This window comes from Notechis scutatus, chromosome 6 (genome assembly GCF_049901735.1).
Source record: "Notechis scutatus isolate UNSWTSFEM ecotype Mainland chromosome 6, rNotScu1.2, whole genome shotgun sequence".
Lineage (NCBI taxonomy): Eukaryota > Metazoa > Chordata > Lepidosauria > Squamata > Elapidae > Notechis > Notechis scutatus.
The window spans coordinates 19,808,508-19,833,140 of record NC_142014.1 but is presented as its reverse complement, the minus strand read 5'-3'; the positions used below and the strand labels follow the sequence as shown (position 1 = coordinate 19,833,140).

Below are 24,633 nucleotides of genomic sequence, written 5' to 3'. Positions count from 1 at the left end.
AGGACAGAATTTGCCACAATTGAAGAAATACTGTATAATAATCCCTTGAAACTGAAAGTCAAATCTATATATATAAAAGCGAATACCACTCACGCATCATCACAAAATCTCCAGAACCGTAACGCCTACACACTTGAAAGTTGGCACCTATGTTCTTCTTGGGTTCTAGGTGCTCACTAAGCAAGGATTTTTCAAAATGACCATCAGAGCATCAGTATTTTGTATATGATTATTATTAACACGCTCTGTTGCTAGGAGTTCTACTCCCCTTCCCCACCTGAAAAGAAATCTGTTCCAAATGCAAAACACAAGCAGAGGAGTTTCAGTTTCAGAGCACCAAGCAGCTTTAGTACAGAGCAGTTGAGCTAAGCCACACCTAGGCTCCTTGCTGTCTCCTTGCTCAAACAGCAAATACTGTTTCAGTTTCCAAACAGCCCTAAATTCTCTCACACACTGATAACACAGTAGCCAGACAAATACTGATGGATGCTGGTAGGCAGAAGCAGAAATTTTTCCCCTTATTTTCCTCCCCAAAAGCTAAGCCTGACCTCATAGTTTCATAGCAAAGCACGGGTATCGAGCTAATTTGTAAATAAAACTGATCAGAATCATGAAGAAATGCAATTAAAATGTGGAGTTAACAGCTTGTGGCAGATGTCAGCATAAAACAGACAAGAGGCCCCCTAACGACTTCAACAATTTTTTTCCTCCATGGGTTTAGTCTAGATTTGGATGGAATAATTCTTATATTGTCCTCTAAAATCACTGATGAAATTTCTATAGCATTTCTTTTTAGTATTTTAAATAATGCACTGTCCTTACAAGGAGATTGAAGTTATGAATATTTGAATTGTAAAGATGGGGTTTTCAAGTAAGCAACATACTGTCCTCCATCTCTATGGAGATTCTCAACCATCCAGGTCGTGGTTGTCCCAAAGGGGCTTTTTTCACACTGGGCTTTCGAAATTGTTTTTCTTTGAAGATGCTTCACTTCTCATCCAAGAAGCTTATTCAGTTCTGATTGGATGGTGGGGAAAGGAATATAAATCCTTCCATTCCCCACCATCCAGTCAGAGCTGAAGAAGCTTCTTGGATGAGAAGTGAAGCATCTTCAAAGAAAAACAAGGAAGTCCAATTGCCTCTTGAAAAAAAAAGCACCTTTGGGACATATTGTCCTCAAAGAATCACACGCTAAACTGGCTTTCTTGGCCTTGAGTCTCCTCTTTTTCAAGGAGGAAACTCAAGTGCTTATACCAGGGCTGTCAAACTCGATTTCATTGGAGGCCACATCATCGGGGGGTGAGGGGGTGGCCAGGGTGGGTGTGGCCAGATTGACATCACTCATCAAGGCTCCATTTTCAGCCCGCCCGGGCTCCATCCATGACGGCCTCCTGCAGCCCTCTGTAACTGCAGTTAATTTAACGAAGGTGGTTACAACTGCAGTTATGCGTGCTGCCTCCCCGAGCTCCATTTTCGTTGGCAGAGGGTGGCAGGAGGCTGTTGTGGCCAAAAATGGAGCCAGGGAGGGCCAAGTGCGGCCCTCCCGGGCTCCGTTTTCTCTGGCGGAGGCACCGCAGGTCGGTCCTTCGCTGTTTCTAGGATGGGCCCACGGGCCAGATCTAAGCACCCTGCGAGCCACATCTGGCTCATGGGCCTTGAGTTTGACACCCTTGTGTCAGCCTCCAAGAATCCTTCTTCTATTTGGTCTCTTTCCGGCTGCCATAGAAATGGGGGCGTGGGGGGGAGAATAATGGGGATTCATGGGGGGGAAAGGTGCTGGAGGATGAAGTTGATGCATTGTAATAAGTTGAGATGCTTACTTGATTATGCTTACTTGCTTACTGCGCAGATGTAGCCTCTCTAGGCCAAGGCTGTCTTGGCATACCAGATGTGTGAAACACTACCTGAAGATGCACCCACATGACATTATCACACCTCACATTGGATGGCCAGTTTGAACTATTGCGGGGTGGGAACATGGGATAACTTTCTATATGGGATTTTCGCGCCTATTGTCTCAGATCTTGTGTTTCCACACCTAGATCACTGCATCCAGTTTTGTTCACCACATTATAAAAAAGATGTTGAGACTCTAGAAAAAGTACAGAGAAGAGCAACTGGAGGCTAAAACATACAATGAACAGTTGCAGGAACTGGGCTTGGGTAGTCTAGTGAAGAGAAGGACCAGGGGAGACATGATAGAGGTCTTCCAATATTTGAGGGGCTGCCACAGGGAGGAAGGGGTCAAGTTATTTTCTAAAGCGCCTGTAGGCCAGACAAGGAATAATGGATGGAAACTGAACAAGGAGAGATTTAACGTGGAAAAAAGGAGAAACTTTCTGACAGTGAGAACAATCAACCCATGGAACAGCTTGCCCTTGGAAGTTGAGGGAGCGCCATCACTTGAGACCTTCAAGAAGAGATTGGACTGCCATTTGTCAGAAATGGTGTAGGGTCTCCCGCTTGGGCGGGCGGTTGGACTAGATGACCTACAAGGTCCCTTCCAACTCTGGTTATCTGTTATCTGTTTTCTACCTGTTATCTGTTTCCTCCGATGCTACCACTTCAATTTTCAGGAAAAGTCTTTTCCTCGATAACAATGGAGTCTAAGGTTTTCTTTCGTGGATTTTGAATGGAGCCTCACCTGACACCCCTGGCTTATACTCTTTACCTTTAGGAGTGCTATGGACTGGAATCCGCTCGTTGTTTTTCAAAGTGCCAGTGTTCCATTTCTTCTCTGCGTCTATCACATCTTCCTCGCTATCTGACGAGTGAGAGGAAGCGTACGAACTGCTGTGTTCATCAAGGGACAATTCACTGTCAGAATCAGAGTCACGCTCTGTGGATAAAAATAACCAGTCAGCCAGTGAGACGAGCTGTGACAAATCAAAATTAAATTTGGCCACAGATTTTCTGCAACTCCTCTGGGATGTGCTTTTTAACTATATGCAGCAATACAACCAAATGGGATTCACAAGAGAAAAGAGATGATACCAGGAAGCTGCAGTGGGAGTAAAATCTAACCTCGGTAACTACAGGTAACCCTCGACTTACAACAGTTCATTTAGTGACCGTTCAAAGTTACAACGGGACTGAAAATAGTGACTTACGATCATGTTTCACACTTATGACCGTTGCAGCAGCCACATGATCTACATTCAGATGCTTGACAACTGACTCGTGTTTATGACAGTTACAGTGTTCAGGAGTCATTTTGCAACCTTCTGACAAGGCAAAGTCAAGGCCAGATTCACTTCACAAAAGCATATTACTAATTTTAACAACTGCAGTGATTCACTTCACAAACGCAGCAAGGGAAGTCATAAAATGGGACAAATTCACTTAACAGATTTCTCACTTAATATCAGGGCTCCACTGTGGTAGTAAGTTGAGGACTACCTGTAATTTCTCTTTATGCACAACCACCTGTTTTTTTCAAGAAAAAAAGGTAGTTCTTGGACTCCATTATCTTTCATTTTTGTTTGAGCGTGGCAGTAATAAGCCTTAGTGGCGGAGTGGATGTGGCCAGGTGACACGTAAACCATCAGCCACCGTATCATCATGAAGACACTGTCAGGATTCATGCAGTTACCCCAATTAAATCATGAGTCTCGAGCCAAATTTCCAGAACTTAAAAAGATTTATTGGGAGTTAACATGCCGGCACTGCTTGGGTGTAGCCGACTCTGAGACGCATAATTCATTGTCACCCTTGACAATGCTTCCCCCGCCCCCGCCCCCGGGTGTATTGTAATTCATATTCTCCAATGGGACATAGCCATAGCCAAGAGCCATCAATCATGCTCTCCAGTTAGAATTTTATGCGGCAGAAATTTCGGTCACCTAGTTACTATCTTTGAAAACATTTATGGAATGCAGTTTCGGTTTTGCAAGCTGCTGCACTGCTCCACCCTCCCTTTCTGTTGGCAACTCTAAAAAGACCAGAGAAATATTTTATGAGTTGACAGACCCAGGAGACCCACCCATTGTGAGCTTCCACTGTTGAGGGGAGACTTAGATCTGGGTTGTCCTAGTCTACTCCATCATCTTAACAACTCTATCAAATAAAAACCCAGGTGTCTATAGCCTTGATTCAAATGCTTTGCATTTTTTCTCTTTCCCCCTAATGGACGCTAATGGTGATGACAGAAGATGTAAATTAGGGTAATGTACAGTAAGCTGGCTCAATGCCTTTCAGCCTGTGCTCTAGAAATAAGAGCTAAAGGACCGGGGAGAGCCAGGTTCAATGCCTGCCAAAGCAGGACCACTGGTCCAAACTCTAGGATTTTCATGGAGCATTTTAATTACTTTTTTTTTCTCCTTTGAAAACAATGGTTTGCTTCTGCTTTCCTGATCGGTATGGCCCTACCTTTCCTACTGTTAAAATCTCTGATTTGCTAAGACAGCCAAAACAGATCCAAAACAAATATAAGCTATTTTTTTTTTTACTCCATGGGTCTATTCTAGCTGATGGTATTTGACAATTAAACCATCATCCTGTGTTGTTTTGGTTTGCATCAGGTTAATAAAACCCAACTAGGAAATATGGCCCTAACTGAGAAATAGCAAAAAAAAAAAAAAAAGTATTATTTAAATCCTTGGATTTTGTATTTTTTCTTACGATTGGATTTTGATGGCTTCCTTTGGAAGATGGAGGAATCTCCTTCTGTATTACCAGCTCTTGCTTGACTTGATATGCTGTGTTTCTGGGCAGCTTCATCTCTACTAAATCAGATAAGTATATAAATAAAACTTTTCCAATCAATGCTTTAAAAAAATTAAGCAAAACTAGACATTACAGTGTATTTTGTCACTTTCCCTTCCCCTCCTCAGCATTATATGGTAGTAATGTAGAAAATGGAATAAGAGAACCATTGTTTGTTACCATTCTTGTCTGGTCAAACTGCTTGGCACTTGCGAGGGTACAGAGAAAAGATATACCATAAGAACAAATTTTCTCTGCAGAGTTTGCAGAGAAAGGAGGCCAGGACAATTTGTGCAAAAGGGAAAACACGTTATTTTGTTTGCCAAATGGCCAAGGCATAGCAATAGCAATAAGGCTTATATACGGCTTCACAGTACTTCACAGCCATCTCTAAGTGGTTTACAGAGTCAAGCACATTTGCCCCCCAACAATCTGGGTCCTCATTTTACCCACCTCGGAAGGATGGAAGGCTGAGTCAACCTTGAGCCTGGTGGGATTTGAACTGCCAAATTGCAGGCAGCCAGCAGTCAGCAGAAGTAGCCTGCAGTACTGCACTCTAACCACTGCGCCACTGCGGCTCATCGTTTTATTCATTAAAAAAAGAAAAGAAAAATGGAAAAGAAAAATCTGTTTGAGAATACAAGCAACTTAGTTATTGTGATTATTGGCTGACCTGATGCTGCTTTCTAAGGAGACAGTGGATTCCCCAATTGTGGTTCGATACATGTTTGGTTCTTCAATATATGTATCATTGCAATTCAGAGACCGCTAAGAGATAGATAGAGAGAGAGAAAAAAAAGTAAGAAATTAGCTGGAAAGCAAGGTTACTAAAAGTAGATTAAATAGATACTATTTTTTTAAAAAAAGAGTTATGTGTACAGGTATGTTGTGATTAGTGCAACTTTGAATAGTGCAATATTTGATTTAGGGCAAATTATAAATTGGCCCATTCGAAGGCCATTGTTCTTAGTTACAATTTTAATTAAAAATACTTGAGCCCAAAACCGAATGATCCAAGATGAACAATTTTAGAGGGAAAAAAGAAAAACATAAAAGAGAATTCCAAGCCAAGCCATTGGTAGGGAAATGCTTATGCAAAATAATTTCTCACAGTTAACAGAGTGGCTCTAGTTGTTGTGGAGTCATCTGGAAATGACTTCTTTCCTGTGAATGTATTCTTCAAATGCTTCCTCACTTCCTTGTTGAATATACAGTGGAAGAAAAAGATGAACAGCCCCTGGATTGTTACGAGAGAGGAGAAGAATAAAAAAAAAATGACACTCTTTCATAAGGATAAACCAAGTGATTAGATGATGATTTTGTAAAGACATTTTATGAAAACATTAGCATATAACATATACTAAGAAACCAACATGTGAAGTATGATATTATAGGAAATGTACCTGAATAAAAGGAGAAACTTAGGCAAAACTAACTTAAAAAGAAAAAAAATGAAAGAATGAAAAAGGCTTAAAGAAAGATGTGGATGCAGTAATATCTTTCTCATAGTAATCAGCTTTCAGTGGTCTGTGTTTTCTGAATCTGGAGTTAGTATAGTAAAAGCAAGTTAACAGATGACTTCTAGTCTATATTGGAAAGCTGAACATATACTGGAAAGCTATACTGGAAAGCTGAAAAAAAATAACCTAAAAGAAGATAATGGCAAACCGTTTCTGCACTTTTTCAAAGAAAACAACACAGATTTGTTTTGTTCCTTAAAAATTGGAGAAGCATTAGAGCAAAATCAGGCATCAAAACTATTCCTTTGTTGTTCTGAAACAGCTGTGCATTTCAATTCATTTACTGGAGGCTGCCTCGATAAAAATTGCCTGCTTTCCACTGAATCAAATAAAATGAAAGTCATTTTGGTTTGCCATTTTCATTGTGAGGTCATCACCGGAGCCGTGGTGGCGCAGTGGTTAGAATGCAGTACTGCAGGCTAATTCCGCTGACTGCCAGCTGCCAGCAATTCGGCAGTTCAATTCCGACCGACTCAAGGTTGACTCAGTCTTCTATCCTTCCAAGGTCAGTAAAAATGAGAAACCAGATTATTGGGGGAAATAGGCTGACTCTGTAAACTGCTTAGAGAGGGCTGTAAAGCACTGTGAAGTGGTATATAAGTATAAGCGCTATTGCTATCTTTAAAAAAACAATTTGTTCCAGCAAATAAATTATCAAGACCTTTGAAACAGATCAAAAAGCTTGCCATTAAGACCAAACGATACCACCTACCTGTAAGCAGCTAAAGATAGCAAACAAGTAGTGAAAGCTCATTATGCCACTATTTACTGCCATCAGACCCAGTAACCAAGTTGCACTGACCAACAGGAGGAGGAGGAAGGCAGTCCTCAGTACAGAACTAGATAAAAAGCACAATTAAGGTAATTGTTTTAAGGCATGCAATATAGCTGCCTCCTATGGAGACATCTATTTCCAATCCATCCTGGGAAACAAAAGCATTCTGGAAGATCCCTAACTAAAATGAGAAACCATTTTTTTTTTTTTTACTCTACTCTATGACAACGTCAAATTTCTGTAAGTTTTCTTGGCCCATAAACCTTGTTCAGCCTCGTCCAAAGAGGTGTCAGTAACTGAACTGTGACTTCTAAATCAGTGGCCCCAAACTTTTGGGCACCAGGGACCAATCCCATGTTTTCCATGGACCGGAGGGGGTTGTGGTTTTGTGTGCTGCCTGCATCCTGCAGATGAGGCTTTGCTTGTTTGCGCAGCCCGGTTTTGGCATGCCGTGGTCCGGCGCCAGTCCATGGACCAGGAATTGGGGACCCCTGTTCTGAATGATCACCTCTTAAGCAGCTGTAAGTACCAGCTCCTCCTAACGCTGCTGATTATATCACTTGGAAACAGAGTCTTTCCTTATCAGGCTGCATGAATCTACTATCCCAAATCCATTCACATGCTGTCTTTCTCCTGATATGATATGGACAGCAATATGTACTATATAAGGCACTTGGCTTGAGCAAAGCATTAGAAAGAGCACTGCATACCATCCCTTCTTGAAGCTATGAGGCCGACCTATTAAGATTTGGACCTCCTGTTTTTGAAATTGACTGTGTGTATACACGTGCAGGCAAATATACAGTACTTCCAATATGTCAGTGTGTCCCAGTGGGCACATACATGTGTGCACATACATGAAGAGACAACCTGCAAAAACCTTTGAAGTAACCATGAGTCTTTTGGGGGACATGTTTTGAGGGATTCTTTACAAAGCAATGCCTTAAATGCTTTTCAAGACATACTGACCACACCAGCCCTGCCTTTTTGACTTCATACTCCATCATAAGGTAACAGCAGTATGTTAGTGAAAAGTAAAGAGTGGTGGAATAACCTTTGTTGTACGGTACCACTAACTATTTCTCTAGCTATTGGTGTATATTGAGAAAGGGGGTGTAGCAGTATGATAAGACTCTTGCCTTGGGTCTAGAAAGTCCCAGATTCAATCTCTGGAAAGTCCAGACAGGACTAGGAAAATTAGGAAAACTCCTGCTGGAAAGCTGGAGTTGGTCTATATAGGGACTCAGTACAGTGGAAAGTAAAATGGAACTCAGCAGAAAGCAACTCCTATGTACAGTACATGAGGGCGTATCCTAAGTTGACTAAAATTGGTAGGAACTTCAGAATAAATGAGAAAGGGATAGACTGATGTCAACTGTCAGAAGGAAGACCTAGAATATCAAGCAAAGAGCTACTTGTGTGTGTTGGTATCTTTATCCAACAGAATCTGGCTGTTCCTTCAGCCCCCCAAATCCTACAAGAGTCTACAGAATAATCCGCTGCAGGGATGTATTGGAGAATATTAGGATGCGATTCTTTTTTTTAAAATGTCTGATTCGATTTCAAAATTATGTAGAATGAATTTCAAAGTTGAGAATACATTTTATCTAAGGAGAAGGCAAGTCCAGGTTGAAAGGAAATCCTTTACCTTTATATCTTTTCATAGAACTGTTTTAGCGAGCAGTTCACTAAAATTACGCAAAAAGCTCTTTTATGAATAAAATAGCAAAATAAATAACAAATAAAATAGCAAAAGCTGGAATGTGGAAATGAGAGGTGAGGGAAGTAATGTAAATGAGATTAAATGGCACACAAGTACAGCTTCTCCAGTCTTGATACCATCTTCTTAAGTGTCTATGGAGATTCTCTGTCATCCGGGTCATGGTTGTTTCAAAGGTGCGTTTTCAAAGGCAACTGGAATTTCTTGGATAGGAAGCGAAACGTCTTCAAAGAAAAAAAAGAGAGAAGTCCAGTTGCCTCTTAAAAAAGCAACTTTGGGACATCTTCTTAAGTCTTAATAAACTGCTAAAAATTATTATTTTAACAAATACGTCACATTATCTCTGCTCAATATTATTTCCTTTCTACCCAGTTATAAACTTACATGACACCAGTTTTCTCTAGTGAGCGCTGCCTTCGTTTGCACGATGCTTTCACGGCTAAGATGAAGATTACAATGTTGATCTTGAAGGGAAAAATACACAAAGATCAGACACAATTTCTACTTTATAAATACACTTTGTATCTGTGGGGGTGTGAACAAAAAAAAAAGAATTACACTTCTGGGAATCTTTTTGTATTTATATTTGCAATTCTATTTTTCTGCTACAGAGTTTTAAGTAGCTCCCATAAAGTAACAATAAAAGCATTAGCACAGAAGACAGGAATGTAAAACCCCAAGCAGTAACCGAATAATATAACAGCAGCAAACAAAATGTGTAAAGTATTTAAGCAAGAAAAAATTATACATCGAAAACTCTCTGAAAATGTAGGGAATGGGGTAGAAGTAGTTAGGAGGCAAATGAGAAAGACTATATAGATAATGAGCTGAAGAATTATGCAGTACTAAAGTAAGCTTATGGACACACAATGTAAGAGATTGGTATTGATCATTAAAGACTTAAATGGTTGAGGGTCTAACCATCTGTAGGGCCATCTTCTTGTTGCAATCCTAAATAAAATTTAGAGGCGAGAGACCCTTTTGAAGACACTCCCACTATCAGAATACAGAATAACATAAATGGAAGGGACCTTCGAGGTCTTATAGTCCAACCCTAAATTATTTCAGACAAATGGCTGTCCGATCTCTTCTTACAATCTCCAATGAGGGAGCATCCATATGATTCTTCCATCAGGTTTTTAATTGGTAGTGAATGATGTTATCACTTTTACTGTTAATTGTAATCTGAGGATTTACGATAACTTTTTATTGTTCTCTTTTTTAATTTTAAGTGCAAAGATGGATATAAATCAAATAAAAAAGAAACAAGTATAAGTGTTTTAAGACTTGCATATACAGCTCATTCAGCATGGTTTTAACATTTATTTGGGCTGTTTGCTCTGCAACCTAATGAGTTTTTGAAGAGATTCATTAGTTATAACTAGAGGGAAAACTTCTTTTAACTCAGTACTTTTTAAACTTCACAAGTTTACAGTTTTTAAAAGTTCTAATTTCAGTGAGACAAAGGGAATATAAAATTCAAAAGGAGGGTGCATATCTCTTAAATGTGTAAAAATATTTATTAGAATTTTATATAGACAAATTTGGCCATATTGCAATTTTAAGGAGTGTTATAACTTTCAGGTTTCACTCTATTTAAAAACACAATTGTATTCTTGTCAGTAAAAGACATGCACATAATTCAACTCAAAGAAGATCTGTCTTTTAACAAACAATAGTAATGTTTGGGGAAATAAAGGAAATTTGCCATTAAACACATTGCTCCTGGCAAGGTGGATAGACTCAGTTACAGTACCAATAAGCACACATTAGAAAACCTGAAAGACCAGATTAGGGATAGATTTTCATGAAAAAACATCTATCTATGGGGCTACTGAGAGTTGAAAACTACTTGATGGCACATAATCGATCAATCACTTCAACAAATTGCTATTGAGACATTTTATAATTTTATACAGCTGTTAGATATAAAATCTTATTCATTATTTTGTATAAGAATCTAAAGGGAAGGCTTAGTCACACTCACTTAGTTGTTCATTCTCTCTATGATGTCAGTTACCTTGTTCTATGAGGGGGCTATACCACTGCAGAAACGACAATACTTACAGCCACAACTATTACAATGGGACCAGCAAAACTCCAAATTAGGGTGTCATAAACAGACAGCCAGCAAAAATCTTGGTTCCCATATCCCTGAGGATCTAAACCAACAGCAAGACCTGCATTGCAATACAAAAAACAGAGAGAAACTCAATGTATGGAATCCTTTGAAACATTAATTCACACCAAGAAATGTTTTTTTTTAAATTGTCTAAGAAGAGCAAGGGGATTCTCTGTTTTTGTTGTTGGTTTTTTTGGAATTAAAATGAGATGTATTTCAACCCTCAAGTAGGAAATCAAACATTTTAGGAAAGGTATAATGGAATAATAGAGTTGGATGGGACCTTTTGAGATCTTCTAGTCCAACCCCCTGCTCGAGCAGGATTAATTCTGGATTAATGGCTGTTCAATTTCTTCTTAAAAACCTCTAGTCTAGTGGATGGAGCACCCACAACTTTTGGAGGCGGGCCTTTCCACTGGTTAATTTTTCTCACTGTCAGGATTTTTTCCTTAGTTCCTATGTTCTATATACATACTGTAAGAATTTTAAATCCCTCTTCCATCAAGCATATCTCTATTCTTTGAGCTTTCATATTCTAATCCTTGATCATCTTCTAAACTTACCAGCCAACACAAAAACTCTCCATGCCAACTTTCTCCAGCTAGTTGCCTTCCAGATTTGATAGTTCACATCTCCCTTAGTCACTAGTATTCAAATACTGAGTTACTCTACAACTGATTGCAAGATTTTTGACACTAGAATGGCAAGCCACATAGCATCTGGCCACAGGTGGCGGCACCAGCACAATGTGCCACGTGGTGTCCGGCGATCAAGGAAGTATGGATTGCATTTTGTGCTTTCACTTTTTAAATTTAGCAAGTCTCACCAAGCTGGGATCAAAATAGTGACTATATGGGCAAATGCTCACCATCACACAATTCTTCCAAGGTTAGCTAAGTAATCTCTTCAATTGTGCATCTACTGTTATCTCCAGTTTTCCCTCCTACTTTCTTCAACCTTGGCAAGCATAACTATTTTTTCTAGTACAGCATCTTCCCACATCCATTCCCCAAATCTGTGAGTTTCTATTTGCTCGTTCAACATTTCAGCCAGCATTTATTTAGTCCAGGAGTGATGGAATGGTCCTGCTTACAATACACTGTATTCTTTAATAATGTTTATAAGATAGCCTTGATTCTTAGGCTGCTAATATTTAAGACTGCAGAAATTGAGTTTCTGATGCAAATAGCAAGGTAGAAAAGTTATGATCATTCAGATGTTACTTGAACCATTCACAGCCATATCATGTCACTTCCAAAAGTACCATCATTACCAGCTGGTAACAATTAGAACATACAACTGCAATGGAAAATATTTTAGATCTGGTACTGAATATTATTTTCATTCATTTGAGACAGTATTTATCAGAATATTTTCCCATAGAAGTCATTCAAATATTTTTAAGTCACTATGGTGAACTTCTAGTTTAATGTACATTTGATGCATTTTTTGCTGCCAAAAAGTAATCAGCGTTTAAAATCAGCATATTAATTTTGTATACTTTTCTCTAGCCTAAGGTAGCATTTTTACAATTTCAAGTAGAAGCCGTTGATGTGTCTTGCCTGCATTTTGCTCAGAATATATAAAACTTTCCCCCAGTTTTCAGTAACACAAGACCTCCCTGGGAGGAAGTTATGGCAGGTCATAAGAATAAAGCTAAGTTCATTAGGCAAGTATGCCCCTTTCTTACCTGTTATAATGGCAGGAATCCCCCAACCAATAACATAATAAAACCTCATGTGCCCGAAATTGATGTTTCTCACTTCAGTCAGCATGCGGTAGATATGAAGCTGCTCAACAAACATCCAAGCAAACGTGCTCATGTAGAAGTAGTGCAAAAGAATGGCTATTACCGTGCACACAAACTAGAGAAAGAAAGAATCCAGATCAATTAGAACTGCCAAGCCACCATACCTTTTAGCACAACTATGAATGTTTGGTTCTATGTAAGTGAACATTCATAAGGGTTGCATTCCAAATTTACTGTTTTATGCATGACAGTTGATCTTTTTTTGGGGGAAAGACGACTATCTTTTGTAATGCTAAGTCATTACTACTCTACACTAGATCAAATGTTAAGGTGGTCCAGCATCTTATTTTAAACATGTCTAGTCAGATGTTTCTGAGTCTCCAAAGAAAAGTTAAGAGAATCATCATCTTATGCTATTGATCTCTAGAAACATATTTTCTCTTAATTTATAGCAACCTATAGTCATCTGTACATTCATAATTTTGGAAAGCTAAGATCTTCCCAAAAAAGCCAACCCCCCGCCACCCCAAAACCGCTTTTATGAACTCCTGGGGTGACATGTGACCTGTCTTAACTATGATGCATTAAAGCAGTCCTCAACTTACAACTGCTCGAAGTTACAATGACACTGAAAAAAAGTGAGTTATGACCATTTTTCATACTTATGACCACCTGCAGCACCCCCATGGTCACATGATTTACATTCAGATGCTTGACAACTGATTAACATTTATGATGGTTGCAGCTTCCCAGGTTCATGTGATCAATTTTTGCAAACTACTGACCAGCAAAGTCAACAGGGAAGCCAGATTCGCTTAAAAACCACATTACTAATTTAAAAACTGCAGGCTATTCATTTAACAACTCTGGCAAGAAAAGTAAAATGGGCCAATATTCACTTAATCAATTTCTCGCTTAACAACATATATTCTGGGCTCAATTGTGATAGTAAATTGAGGACTGACTACCTGTATTGAAAAATCACGATGAAGTACAGTTTGAAGATTTTACCTGACCCCATTTTGGTTAACAGGAAATGGAAATAGCAATAGCACTTAGACTTGTATACTGCTTTATGGTGCTTTACAGCTCTCTCTAAGCGGTTTACAGAGTCAGCCTATTGCCCCCAACAATATGGCTCCTCATGGTAATTTTTGGTCTATTTCTGGCCCCACAAGATCTCTTTTTGTATCAGAACACAGCCTCATTCTCCCATGTTAAAATTACGTACTAAAGAAGGATAATTCGTTCATTTAATCAAGACTTCAGGAAAGAGCTGGCAGTTTTATACTCACAATTTAAAAACTTGGCAGCTTTAAGCCCTCCCTGTAAATGCTTTTACTCTCATAATTCTGAGTATTTATTTTGCATGTGTCCCTGCATGTATCATAATAACGCAACCTAATTATTTCAGATATGCAACAATGAAAATAGAGAATTTTGTCAATCAATCATTCACGCATGACTGAAACCTCACCCAGTCATGTGACCCCTGCCTTACAGAAATTAATAAAAGTGAAATGAAATGTTGAGTGGCTCTGTGTCAATTGTTTTCTTACATTCTTGGACTTTTCATGCTCATTCGTGTGTGACTGCTGAGATTATTCTTATTCCGCAAGGAAGGTTCGAAAACTGTCTGAGAGACATTCACAGCAGGTCTCACTACAATTCAAGGAGTGGCCATTTCTGTATGATTTCCGGCTTGCTCAAGTAAAATGTTTAAGAAATGGCTTAAGATGTGGCAGGATATTTTTGTTAACTAACTCATGATTAGCTCTCGCTTTCAAGCTAACAAAAGATATACATTTCTGAACAAATGCTCTGAATTATTAAATGAACAATTTAATAGATTTGGTATGGGATGAACTTAAAAGGGCATTGATTTGAAAAAAAAAAGTTCTTATCACAAGCTCCTTAGAAGTGCAAAGTCGCCAGACTTCCGGTTTGAGCTTCTTCGGCAACAGACCGAAACCTCGTCTCTGCGAGGCTTCGATCCGTGCTCACCGCTGGAGTTCCCCGAGCCGTCTGGTTTTGGGGCTAAGCCATCCCGTAGAGGTGGTGATGAAGGGGGAGACTGCCTGCAGGGTTGAGGAGAGCCGCATCTCTCCTCCCCAGCTGGCCATTACTCCCTTTCCCCGAAGGCGGTTGTAGCGGTGGTCAGAAATGGCCACCACAAAGAAGAACTTGACTGGAAAAGAATGTGCAGGAGGAAGATAAGAAGAGAAAGTTTTGGTTGACCGGGTCAAACAGCAAAAGCAACAAATAAGGTACCCTGGAATTTAAATTTAATACCATTGTTCCCAAAGAAGATTTTGAAGCTGCGAAGGAGAGAGAGAAGGGAAAGAATTAGGGGTTTTTTTTATTCTTCCCTTCCTTATACTGACAGCTAAGAGACTTAAGCAAAAAATTGAAAAAAAAATCCACTTTGACATTAATAGGCATCTAAGCTGAAAATAAAAGTCAAAGGGATAATAAAGATTTCTGGATATTTAAAAGTTTTTAAAAGCAGGAAAGGAGAAAAAAAAAAGGAATAAAAGGGCAGGATCTGGAAAAATGGAGGAGACTGCCTGGAACTAAGGAATGGAACTGTAACTAAAAGGAACCTACAGTGAAATTTCAACAAGATTCCTCAAAGATACGTCTTAATTGAAACTTGGTAACAAAATAATAGAACCCCAGGAAGAGAAAGTGGAAAAAAGAAGCAAGAAGAAACAGCCTTGGATTATTTAGATTACTTGGTGATTTTTGGTTTTTGCATCTGGATGACTAAAATTAACCGGGTGATTGTTTAAAGGTCTTTAAAATGGTATCACTCTTAGAAGAACTGAAAATGGAACTTAAAAAATGGAAAGAAGATGCACAAGAAGGGAGAGGTTCTTTTGGCTTCGTATTTCAATTCTTAGAAATGGAGATCTGGAACTATGAGAAACAACAAGAAACGCTTGCAGAACAAGAAGATTGGGACAAAGAAGAAGCATCTTTAATGATCAAATAATTTTAAGTGGGGGGAAGAAAAGGGGGAAAGAGAGTGAAAGGTTTAAGACTAGAAAAAACAACCAAAAAGAAGAATAATAATTTGAAAGATAAGTATAATATTAGAAAGCAACAGAAGAGGGGATTACAGATGAGAGAGTTAGAAGTAGAGAGACGAGGGGGTAAAAAGGGGAGGGAGAAGAAGAGGGGGAAGAAGGCAAGGAAAAAAAGTTGTAAAAGACAGAAACAAGAAATGGAGAAACAGGGAAAAGATATAAGGATTGTAACCATAAGCTTGTTTTGAGATAATGGGTAAAAATTTAATTGCAAAAGGGATTCTGCAAAGGTACATAAGATAGCATTGTTATATTATAAACAGAAACAATTTTAGAAAATATGATCAAAATGATGGATAAAATATTTACTGTAATGTAGTTGAAAGTTTGGTAATAAATAAATGAATTAAAATGATTGAGAGAATTAAATGGGAACATTTTTAATTATTAGTAATGATTTATAAGTGAGAAATATGGAAAAAAAAAAAGAATTAACTATGGAAAGTTTATAAGTGTTCCCAAGGAAGTATGATATTTAATTGAAAAGAAATGTTAAAGATGTTAAGATTTTAATGAATATTAATGATAGAATTGAATTGGAATGGAATGTGTGCTTTATTTACATATATATATCATTTTTTCTTTTTAAGAATATAGTGTTTATTTTAAGAATGTACCAAGCAGAATTCGATTGGAAGTTATGTATTATATTGAATGCTATAATCTTAAAGGTATAAATTGAAGCTTAAATAAGAGTTTGAATGGATAAAATTAAAAGATATAAAGGTGTCATACTCCAATTGGTAACTACAAGGAAAAACTTGTTTAATGAGAAAAGATAATATGAAATTGAAACAGGACAGACAAAAGTATAAATATAATGATTTGAATTGAGATGAGATAATTAAAATAAAGTTGAGAAAATTAAAAGAGGGGAAAAACTATGTAGAAAATATAAAACGGCAATAGGATATGGAATAGAATATAAAAATGAGCATGAAATTGAGTTTGGTGTCTGTATGAAGAAGTGATAACCTGGGACCATGCTATTTTAAAAAAAGATGTTTTATTTGTATTTTGTTTTTGTGAAAACCCAAATAAAACTTTAAAAAAAAAAAAGAAGTGCAAAGCTGGCTAGTACAATATAAAGAAGGAGAGCTAAAGAGTTAATACATTTTATTGAGATAAAGTCCTCGAAGTCGTCTCAGAATGGTTAAAAATTCAGCACAGTGGTGGGATTCAAATTTTTTTACTACCAGTTCTGTGGGTGTGGCTTGGTGGGTGTGGCAGAGGAAGGATACTGGAAAATCCCCATTCCTTCCCCACCCTACTAACCTGCTTTCCAGCTCCGTTCTCCTGTGCAGGGCAACCAAAGAAGACCCAACCGATCAGCTGGGACTTGGGAGGCAGAGAATAGATGGGGGAGGGGCCAGTCAGAAGTAGTATTTGCCGGTTCTCTGAACAACTCAAAATTTCCACTACCGGATCTCCAGAACTGCTCAGAACCAGCTGAATACCACCTCTGATTCAATAGCAAGCCCAGGTCAGTTCTTCACATCTACTCTGCTCTCCCCGAAGGTCGTGGTCTACTTACTTTTTAACTACAGCCCTGATACGCCTTGTAAAGCTTTGTGTGGCCTTTAAGCCAATGGAAGAAAATGCTTGCTCAGTTTTCTCTCTGCCATGTGGGTGTGGGGTGATACCCATCCCCATCTTAAACTTACATACGCTCTTAGAAAAAATTCCCAAGCCAACTATCAGCAGCATCAAGACAAAATATCAGTCTTCTGTCCTTTGTCCACAGCAACAATCAATAAGCATCTTGCATCCATTGATTCTCTGACAAAAGTGGGTTGATAAACTATGGCTTCCACACCAGTCTTTCCCTACCTATCCAGATGTACCAAGGCTACGAGAAGTTGAAAAATTAAAGATTGTGAAGGTCTACATCAGGGGTGTCAAGCTCAAGGCCCGTGGGCTGGATCCAACCTGCGGGGTGTTAAAATCTGGCTTGTGGGGCTGGCCTGGAAATAGCAAAGGACCGCCCCGCAGTGCCTCTGGCAGCCAAAACGTTTTGACCAGCGAAGTGCTGCAGGAGGCTGCCCAGGCAGAAAATGGAGCATGTGGGGCTGCACGTGCCCCCCCCCGGGCCCCATTTTAGCCAGCAGGGTGCTGTAGGACGCGTCCGTCCTGTCTCCCCCACCCAGCCGGCCTGTGGAGGAAAACTACAATGCTGATCCGGCCCTCGAAAAAATCCAGTTTGACACCCCTAGTCTAGATAGTTAAAGAAACAGTGTTTCTGTGGGATCCATCTTAAGCTCAACCATCTCTTTCACTCAAACTGTGTATTCCAAATAGAACAAAGCCACTTTGTTCTTTGGTAGCCAAAACCGATTTGGTAGCAAAACTGATAGAAATGCATGCACACCTTTGAGCCATGGTATACTTTTTCATTCGAGGTGTATCAGTGCAAGAAAAGGCATGTTAGGCAAAAGCCACTGAAAATGAAGTCTTACTTGATTTTCTGTCTGATTGATTCCTATCAGGAAGACTAATTCCGAGCAGAACAGAGCAGCCACCAAGTTTTTGTGAATGCTGTGCAGATTGGACCGCAATGTTCGAATCAGGACCAGAAGAATGAAAGTCAGCAACAAAGCTACCAGTGAGATGGAGACTGTTGTGTAAGTGATGATCCTGAGAGGAAGTACGTCATCATACTGTAAAATAAAATTATCAGTTTGTTTGTTACAGGCATGGACTGATAAACATTATATTCATTAGTCTTTATTCCTCTTCTAAGTGCTCAGTTATTATACTTTTAAAATCAGCATTGATTTCTCAGTATATTCATTTGACTAAATGCTGTTCTATCTCAAATCCACATTCTTTTAAGTGGTATGAAGGGCTGTCAATTTCTAAGAGTGATTTACTTTTTTAAAAAAAAAAACAACACTTCAGGGAATATGTCAAGCAGTGAACTGATTCACTGACAAGTTTTTGTAGTGAAAGAAGACCACAGTTAAATGGATTCCAGTCCTTTTATTCAGTGTTTACATTTTTATTTCTAATTCACTGCTGCCTGAAGTATATCCACATGAATAAGAAACTATTCTATGCCAGAAAGAAAAGCCTCAAGATGAAGCACATTGAAGAGACTTCCAGAGATCTATGTTTCTCAAAGGGCATGTATAAATAAGAATTAAAAGCAAAAAAGGTATTAAGATGGGGGAAAGGTAAGACATTATTTTTAAACCACAGAGATTGCTCACAGGTTAAGCTATTAAATTCCTGCAGGAACCTCCCCACCAGAGGTTTTAAGCTATGGCCACTCAAAAAACATCATGACATCAGCATTTCTTTCCCTGCACCCTTCCCTGCAAATCCACCCACAATTTCCTTAAAAAAGGATGCCTGACTTTGGCAAGTCCCCATCTTTGAAATGGTGAATTGCAACAACTCAATTTGTCATCTTATAGCAAGGGTAAAAGCATTAAGCAACAGAGCAATTTGCAAACCCAAAGCGTGATACAAAGGATTAAACATGGACAGTTCTGAGTCCATACTCTGATTTGCAAAACATAGATTGAGATGCAAGGTACTGTTGGCTTGGAGTTAGGCTAAGGGCATCTGTGAGGGGACCGGGCAAAAGATTCAAGATGGTAGGAGCATCCTTTTCATGTGTATGCCATGCCCTGTGTATAAAATGGGTGGGGGTTTAATCAGGTGGATGCCCCACCTCATGGAAGCCCCTGAGCCAATCAGTGTCCTGCTTTCCTTGAGTCATTAACAGAAGAAATATAAACAACTAAATATGTAAATAATCAGGAAATGTTTCTGTTTTATAGGGAGACAGTGATCCAGGAGCGAGAGCCTCACCTTCCTAGTTTTACAACTAGTTCTCTTGACACCTTATAATATATTAAATAAGGCTCAGACTTAAAGCTGGCAAGAAATACAGGTAATCAGGAATTCATTAAAAATGACATTGTAGCAGGAGTCCTGTGTCATTCATGGTGACCAATAATAAAAAATCTGATAGCATTTTTTCAGACAAGCTAAGGCTGCAGTTCCTGTAATTTATGCCTTTGGGTAATCTTTATTATTCAAATAAGATGCTACCACCTTCCTGATTTAAAAAAAAAGATAGTAATTCTTTTTCTTTTTCTAAAAATGTTCATTGTATGGTGGTGAGAAAACAAAAGAAAATGAACCAAGCAATAAATCCTCCCCTCTGTAAGCACTTTGTAGTTGAAACAGAGCACTGTGGGTTAAAGCGGACTACTTTGATAAACTGGAAGGTAGCTTTTAAGTAAAAAATAAAACACTAATTTAAAATGATCTCATTTGCTTTTTAACTCTCATCAAACACTGTTTCATTACTGCAACAAACAAAATAATCACAAGGGAACTGCTTACTTCACGATTTGACATATCCATTAGGACTGCAAAACTGGTCATGTGGTTACATTGGCAAATAATACGGTTCTCGCGGCGAGAAAACAGTTCACACCCCTTGGAAGACCAGCCTCCTGCTGTTTCTCTAGATCTGATCAATAAAAGAGAGAAAAAAATCCAATTCGAATTATATTTGTTATCTGAGAGGCCAAACTGTGGTGATGGATTGGAACTTTAATTTCTCATTGCTCTCCCTCCCCTAAATAAATAACAGTGCAACTCGCAAAACATAACAGGTTTTTAAAAAGTGCAGCTTTTATGAAAACCAGAGCTTTCAATATTAATCCCCACTTCTCAAGGAGCATCAGGGTCATTAATGCCTTGTCTGGCCATTGAATTCAATGTTTGCAATGTTTGCTGTTTCTTTCAACTTTGCTTCATCATGACCAATGACAAAATTACACATAGGTGGGATAAGCACGCAAGTAACCCATGATTATCACTTAGCCATCTCTTTGATCTTGAAGTAATAGTGAGTCTTTTCCTGGCTGGAAAGCTATAATAAAATCCATTATTCTAAATCTCTCAGATTATTTTGGTATGCATCTATTTTTATATCCTAGCTTTGGTTTCAAGGTATGGGTGCAGTGTTTCCCACATTCTCCAAAAGGTTATTTTGATAGCTCACACACTTCTTACAACTCTGTGTAAGAGCTGCAAATTTTTCAAAAATAAGTAAATACATAAATAATATCATGATCCATTGAAAAGAGAAGCCCCTTAGAGAACATTGGATAACCTGATCCTTGTTCCTGAGTGAAATTCAAAATAGATACAAAGAGTTCAGCTCTTAGACAATTTTGGATTTTCTGCCAAGCCCTACATGGAATACTGAGTAAAGCAACAGTCAGTAAATTACATTTATTCCCTGGAAAATAGGGAGGAGGGCATGCTCAGAGCTAAAGAAGAAAGCAACAGAATTGGTAAAAGAAACAAGGAGAGCCTGTCTACAAACAAGGGAAACAGGAGGTGGAGATGATCTCTATTCCAGGGGTCCTCAACCACCGGGCCGCGGACCGGTACCGGTCCGTGGAGCACTCTGTACCGGGCCGCAAAGAAAAAAAAAAAGGCGGCTTTCTTCGCCTTCGGTGAATGCTGCTGGGATCGGGGATCAAGGACACAAATGAAAGAAGAGGAGGGAGGAAGCAACCGAAGCCTGTCCTGCTCTCTGGCTCAGCAGCTTCGGTTTCCTCCCGCCTCGTTCCTCTCTCAGTCGCTCTCTCGCTGCTCCACCAGCCCAGGAAGAAACTGCTTCAAAGAAGCCGGGGGGGGTGTGGCTTTTCCTGTCGCCGCAGCTCCTCCGAAGCGCCCATTTACCCCCACCCCGCCCGCCCGTGCGCGCTTCAATTCAGTGCTCCGTTCTGCCTGCCTTCGTTTCTGGTTGATTCGGAGCAGCTTCGGCTGAGAATAATAACTATTCGCCTTTTTATCAGCCGAAGCTGCTCCAAAACGAAGGCAGGCAGGCAGGCAGGCAGAACGGAGCACTGGGTTGAACCGCGGCGGGCGGGCGGGTGGGGTAAACGGGCGCTTCGGAGGAGCTGCGGCGACAGGAAAAGCCACCCCCGGCTTCTTTGAAGCAGTTTCTTCCTGGGCTGGTGGAGCAGCGAGAGAGCGACTGAGAGAGGAACGAGGCAGACACTGAGGGAGGGAGGGAGACACCTGAGGGATGGGGCTAAGGGAGGCAGGGCCGAGGCGCTCCCTGAACTTGGTGGTTTGCTGGCAGACGTTTTATTACCCGACTAGGTAACAACATCAGATGTTACCTAGTCAGGTAATGAAACGTCTGCAAGCAAACCACCAAACTCGGATTCTCCCCCGTTCTTGAAAAAGTGTTTGTGCTTGAAACTGGTCCCTGGTACAAAAAGGTTGGGGACCACTGCTCTATTCAACTGTTATATCTGCAATTTAAAGAGGTATTAAGAACATAAGCTGTGCTCTACTGCAGGGGTCTCAACTTTGGCAACTTTAAGACTTGTGGACTTCAACTCCCAGAATTCCTCAGCCAGCAAAGCTGCTGAGGAATTCTGGGAGTTGAAGTCCACAAGTCTTAAAAGTTGCCAAGTTGGAGACCCCTGCTCTATTGGATTCGACCCCTGGCCTGGCCTAATAGTCTAGCAGTCTATGCTCATAGTGGCCAGCCAACTGCACAAGGAAGCCAGTGGTTTCCCACAGATGATCTTGACAGGGGCATCTTTCTACCATGCTTAATGGAACATGAGAACATGCCCTCAGTCACAGGAGTTATATAAATACCCCCCTTTTTTTTTTTACAATATTTTCCTGGATGGATAAACTATTCTTTCCTCACATGGAAATGAGTGACCAGAATGAAAAGAAGTCAGAGGTTCAGTGACATTACTTTTATACCCACAATCATATCCTTCCTGTTTTTCATTACAAACAGTAAAAATGACTAATAGAGTGACAGAAGGCTACTGATAATTAACAGAATTGTCTTTGAGGCAATTTGATGCCGCTTCAAAAAGTACATCGATAAATTATGTTCTGTTAAAGTTGAAATAGTTTTTTTTAAAAAAAATTGAACTTCTTTCCATTTAAACAGCTAACTTCTGTCTAGAAATTGTTCTCAACTAAATATGTTGTGTGAATTTGTCTAAAACAGCCATCTGTCTGTCTGAATATTGGAATGCTTTATTAAAAACTTGTTACCTAGCTTTTATTCCTAATTGACAATAAATAGTAGCCAATGAATTTGTCACTGCTGTTTATACTACGTATATAAAAAACACCAAATTGTTTTATTGTTGTTGTGGTGAAAATCTATGTGTTTGCTGAGAGCTGACATTGAGTTGATGGCACATAATTGATTGATCAATTATTACTATCCTTAAAATCTGAAATAGTATCTGAAATAATACAAAAATAGTATAGGTTCTCCTGCTTGAGCAGGGGATGGACTAGAAGACCTCCAAGTTCCCTTCTATCGTTTTATTCTATTCTAAAATGCCCACCCACAATAACTGCCCAAGGAAAGAGTGCAGATTGGAAAACATACACAATTGAATGGTTCCAGAACACACACACAGGCTTGGTTCTCTCCATCGTTTCCAGCATAACATGCTCAATCCTAATTGGGCTGTCCAGTAGATTAGGCAAAGAATTTCCATCTCTGTAAATGATTACGCTGATTACTGGAGTATTAATGGTGGGGCGGTTGGGTAACCTGGCAAAATAGAACAAAATTATCATTACAGATGTACAACGAATAGTTTATTGTTTTCAAAAGAGCATATTGCTTTAGGTTTAACCAAGACTCAGTACTGATTCTCTTCTGTGTGAAGATATCTAAAGAGGTGGTTTAAGCAAGCACATTTATTGCTTGATAGCTCTAGCAAATGAGCGATGGATTTTATGTATTAGTGAGTCATCGTAATTTTTAAAAGCACTGTCAGAACATGCATTATATCCTCAACATAATGAGTCAGCTCACACATTTAACTGTGAGCCAAAAGTTCATGAGAATGCAGCTGAGTTCTGAATTGCTCCTATGAATCCTTGAGATTCTAATTCTAAACTAGAAGTTTTAATCAAATCCTAATTTTTCCAAACTGGTATCTATTTTATTGGGGATTAGTTTCTAGGATCATCCAGAACAACCAAAAGAAATGTCAGCAACTAATTTCTCAGTAAACCTAAAATTAAATGTATACATAATTTGGTCATACATGATTACATGATTTGGTCATACATAAGCACAATTACCCAACCCAGAAATATTATTCAAGCATGTTAAAAGTATAAATTTTACCTTAAACTCCTTCGGTCGGGATCATAGTTCTTAGGCAGAAAACATCCCAAGGTTCGATATGTAATTACCATAGCAACAGCATGCTGGTTGGAATTCTCTGGATGCCGACGTTGTCTTTTGGCGTGTATATTTTTATTATTTACAATCTCATCCTCCATCTTCAATAAAAGTCCATAGTTTGAAGGCTTTGTCGTAGGACCCACTGAAGAAAAACATGATGCCAAATTAGAGGCTATCATCTATACTTAAAGCAACAATGAAATTATGATTAAAAAGATTAAGAGAATTTGTAATTGAAGATCAAAGTGTAATATTTATTTTATCTGTATTCTTCTTCTAGTCTTCCCCACTATCCCATAATGGTTCACAACTCACAGGGTTGTTTTTTTTAAATTACTCTAAACCAACTAACAGAAAAATATAGATTCAACTGTATTGACAAAATAATATAATCAAAATTAGTCATTATGAGTCCAATAAAAAGAAGAACCATGCAAATTAAAATTTCAAATTTTTGATACACCTGTTGGGCGAAATGAGAAAGAAGACACTACAGGATCTGCTCTAGTCAATATAGTCTCAACTTTAACCCTTTTTCTTTTTTATCATCCTTAAGTATGAAATCAAATTTTGCAGAACGAAATGCTAGGAAATGCACTCTGTTATCAAGTGTTAGTATGGTGAACTTTGTCTCCTCTAAGTCATACTTAATCTTTCTCAAGCAACAATTTTATAGTAGATCTGAAGATTCTTATTATTCTATTCTGAAAACACTTAGATAAACTTTCT

General features: G+C 39.0%; 1 protein-coding gene across 3 annotated transcripts in view; it reads right to left on the bottom strand.

Moving 5' to 3' along the window:
• Positions 1-24,633, bottom strand: part of CELSR1 (cadherin EGF LAG seven-pass G-type receptor 1) — a 176,945-nt gene that overhangs the window by 6,818 nt on the left and 145,494 nt on the right. For 2 of the 3 annotated variants that reach the window (XM_026677651.2, XM_087969432.1), the window contains exons 21-32: positions 23,845-24,046; positions 23,092-23,259; positions 20,037-20,166; positions 18,137-18,337; positions 12,532-12,706; positions 10,787-10,899; positions 9,104-9,183; positions 6,937-7,063; positions 5,816-5,941; positions 5,378-5,472; positions 4,621-4,724; positions 2,672-2,839 (exon numbers count right to left, since the gene is read on the bottom strand). In XM_026677651.2, coding sequence (XP_026533436.2) covers positions 2,672-2,839; positions 4,621-4,724; positions 5,378-5,472; positions 5,816-5,941; positions 6,937-7,063; positions 9,104-9,183; positions 10,787-10,899; positions 12,532-12,706; positions 18,137-18,337; positions 20,037-20,166; positions 23,092-23,259; positions 23,845-24,046 — 1,689 coding nt within the window. The remainder of the gene's footprint in view (positions 1-2,671; positions 2,840-4,620; positions 4,725-5,377; positions 5,473-5,815; positions 5,942-6,936; positions 7,064-9,103; positions 9,184-10,786; positions 10,900-12,531; positions 12,707-18,136; positions 18,338-20,036; positions 20,167-23,091; positions 23,260-23,844; positions 24,047-24,633) is intronic. The other variant, XM_026677652.2, reaches the window with a different exon arrangement.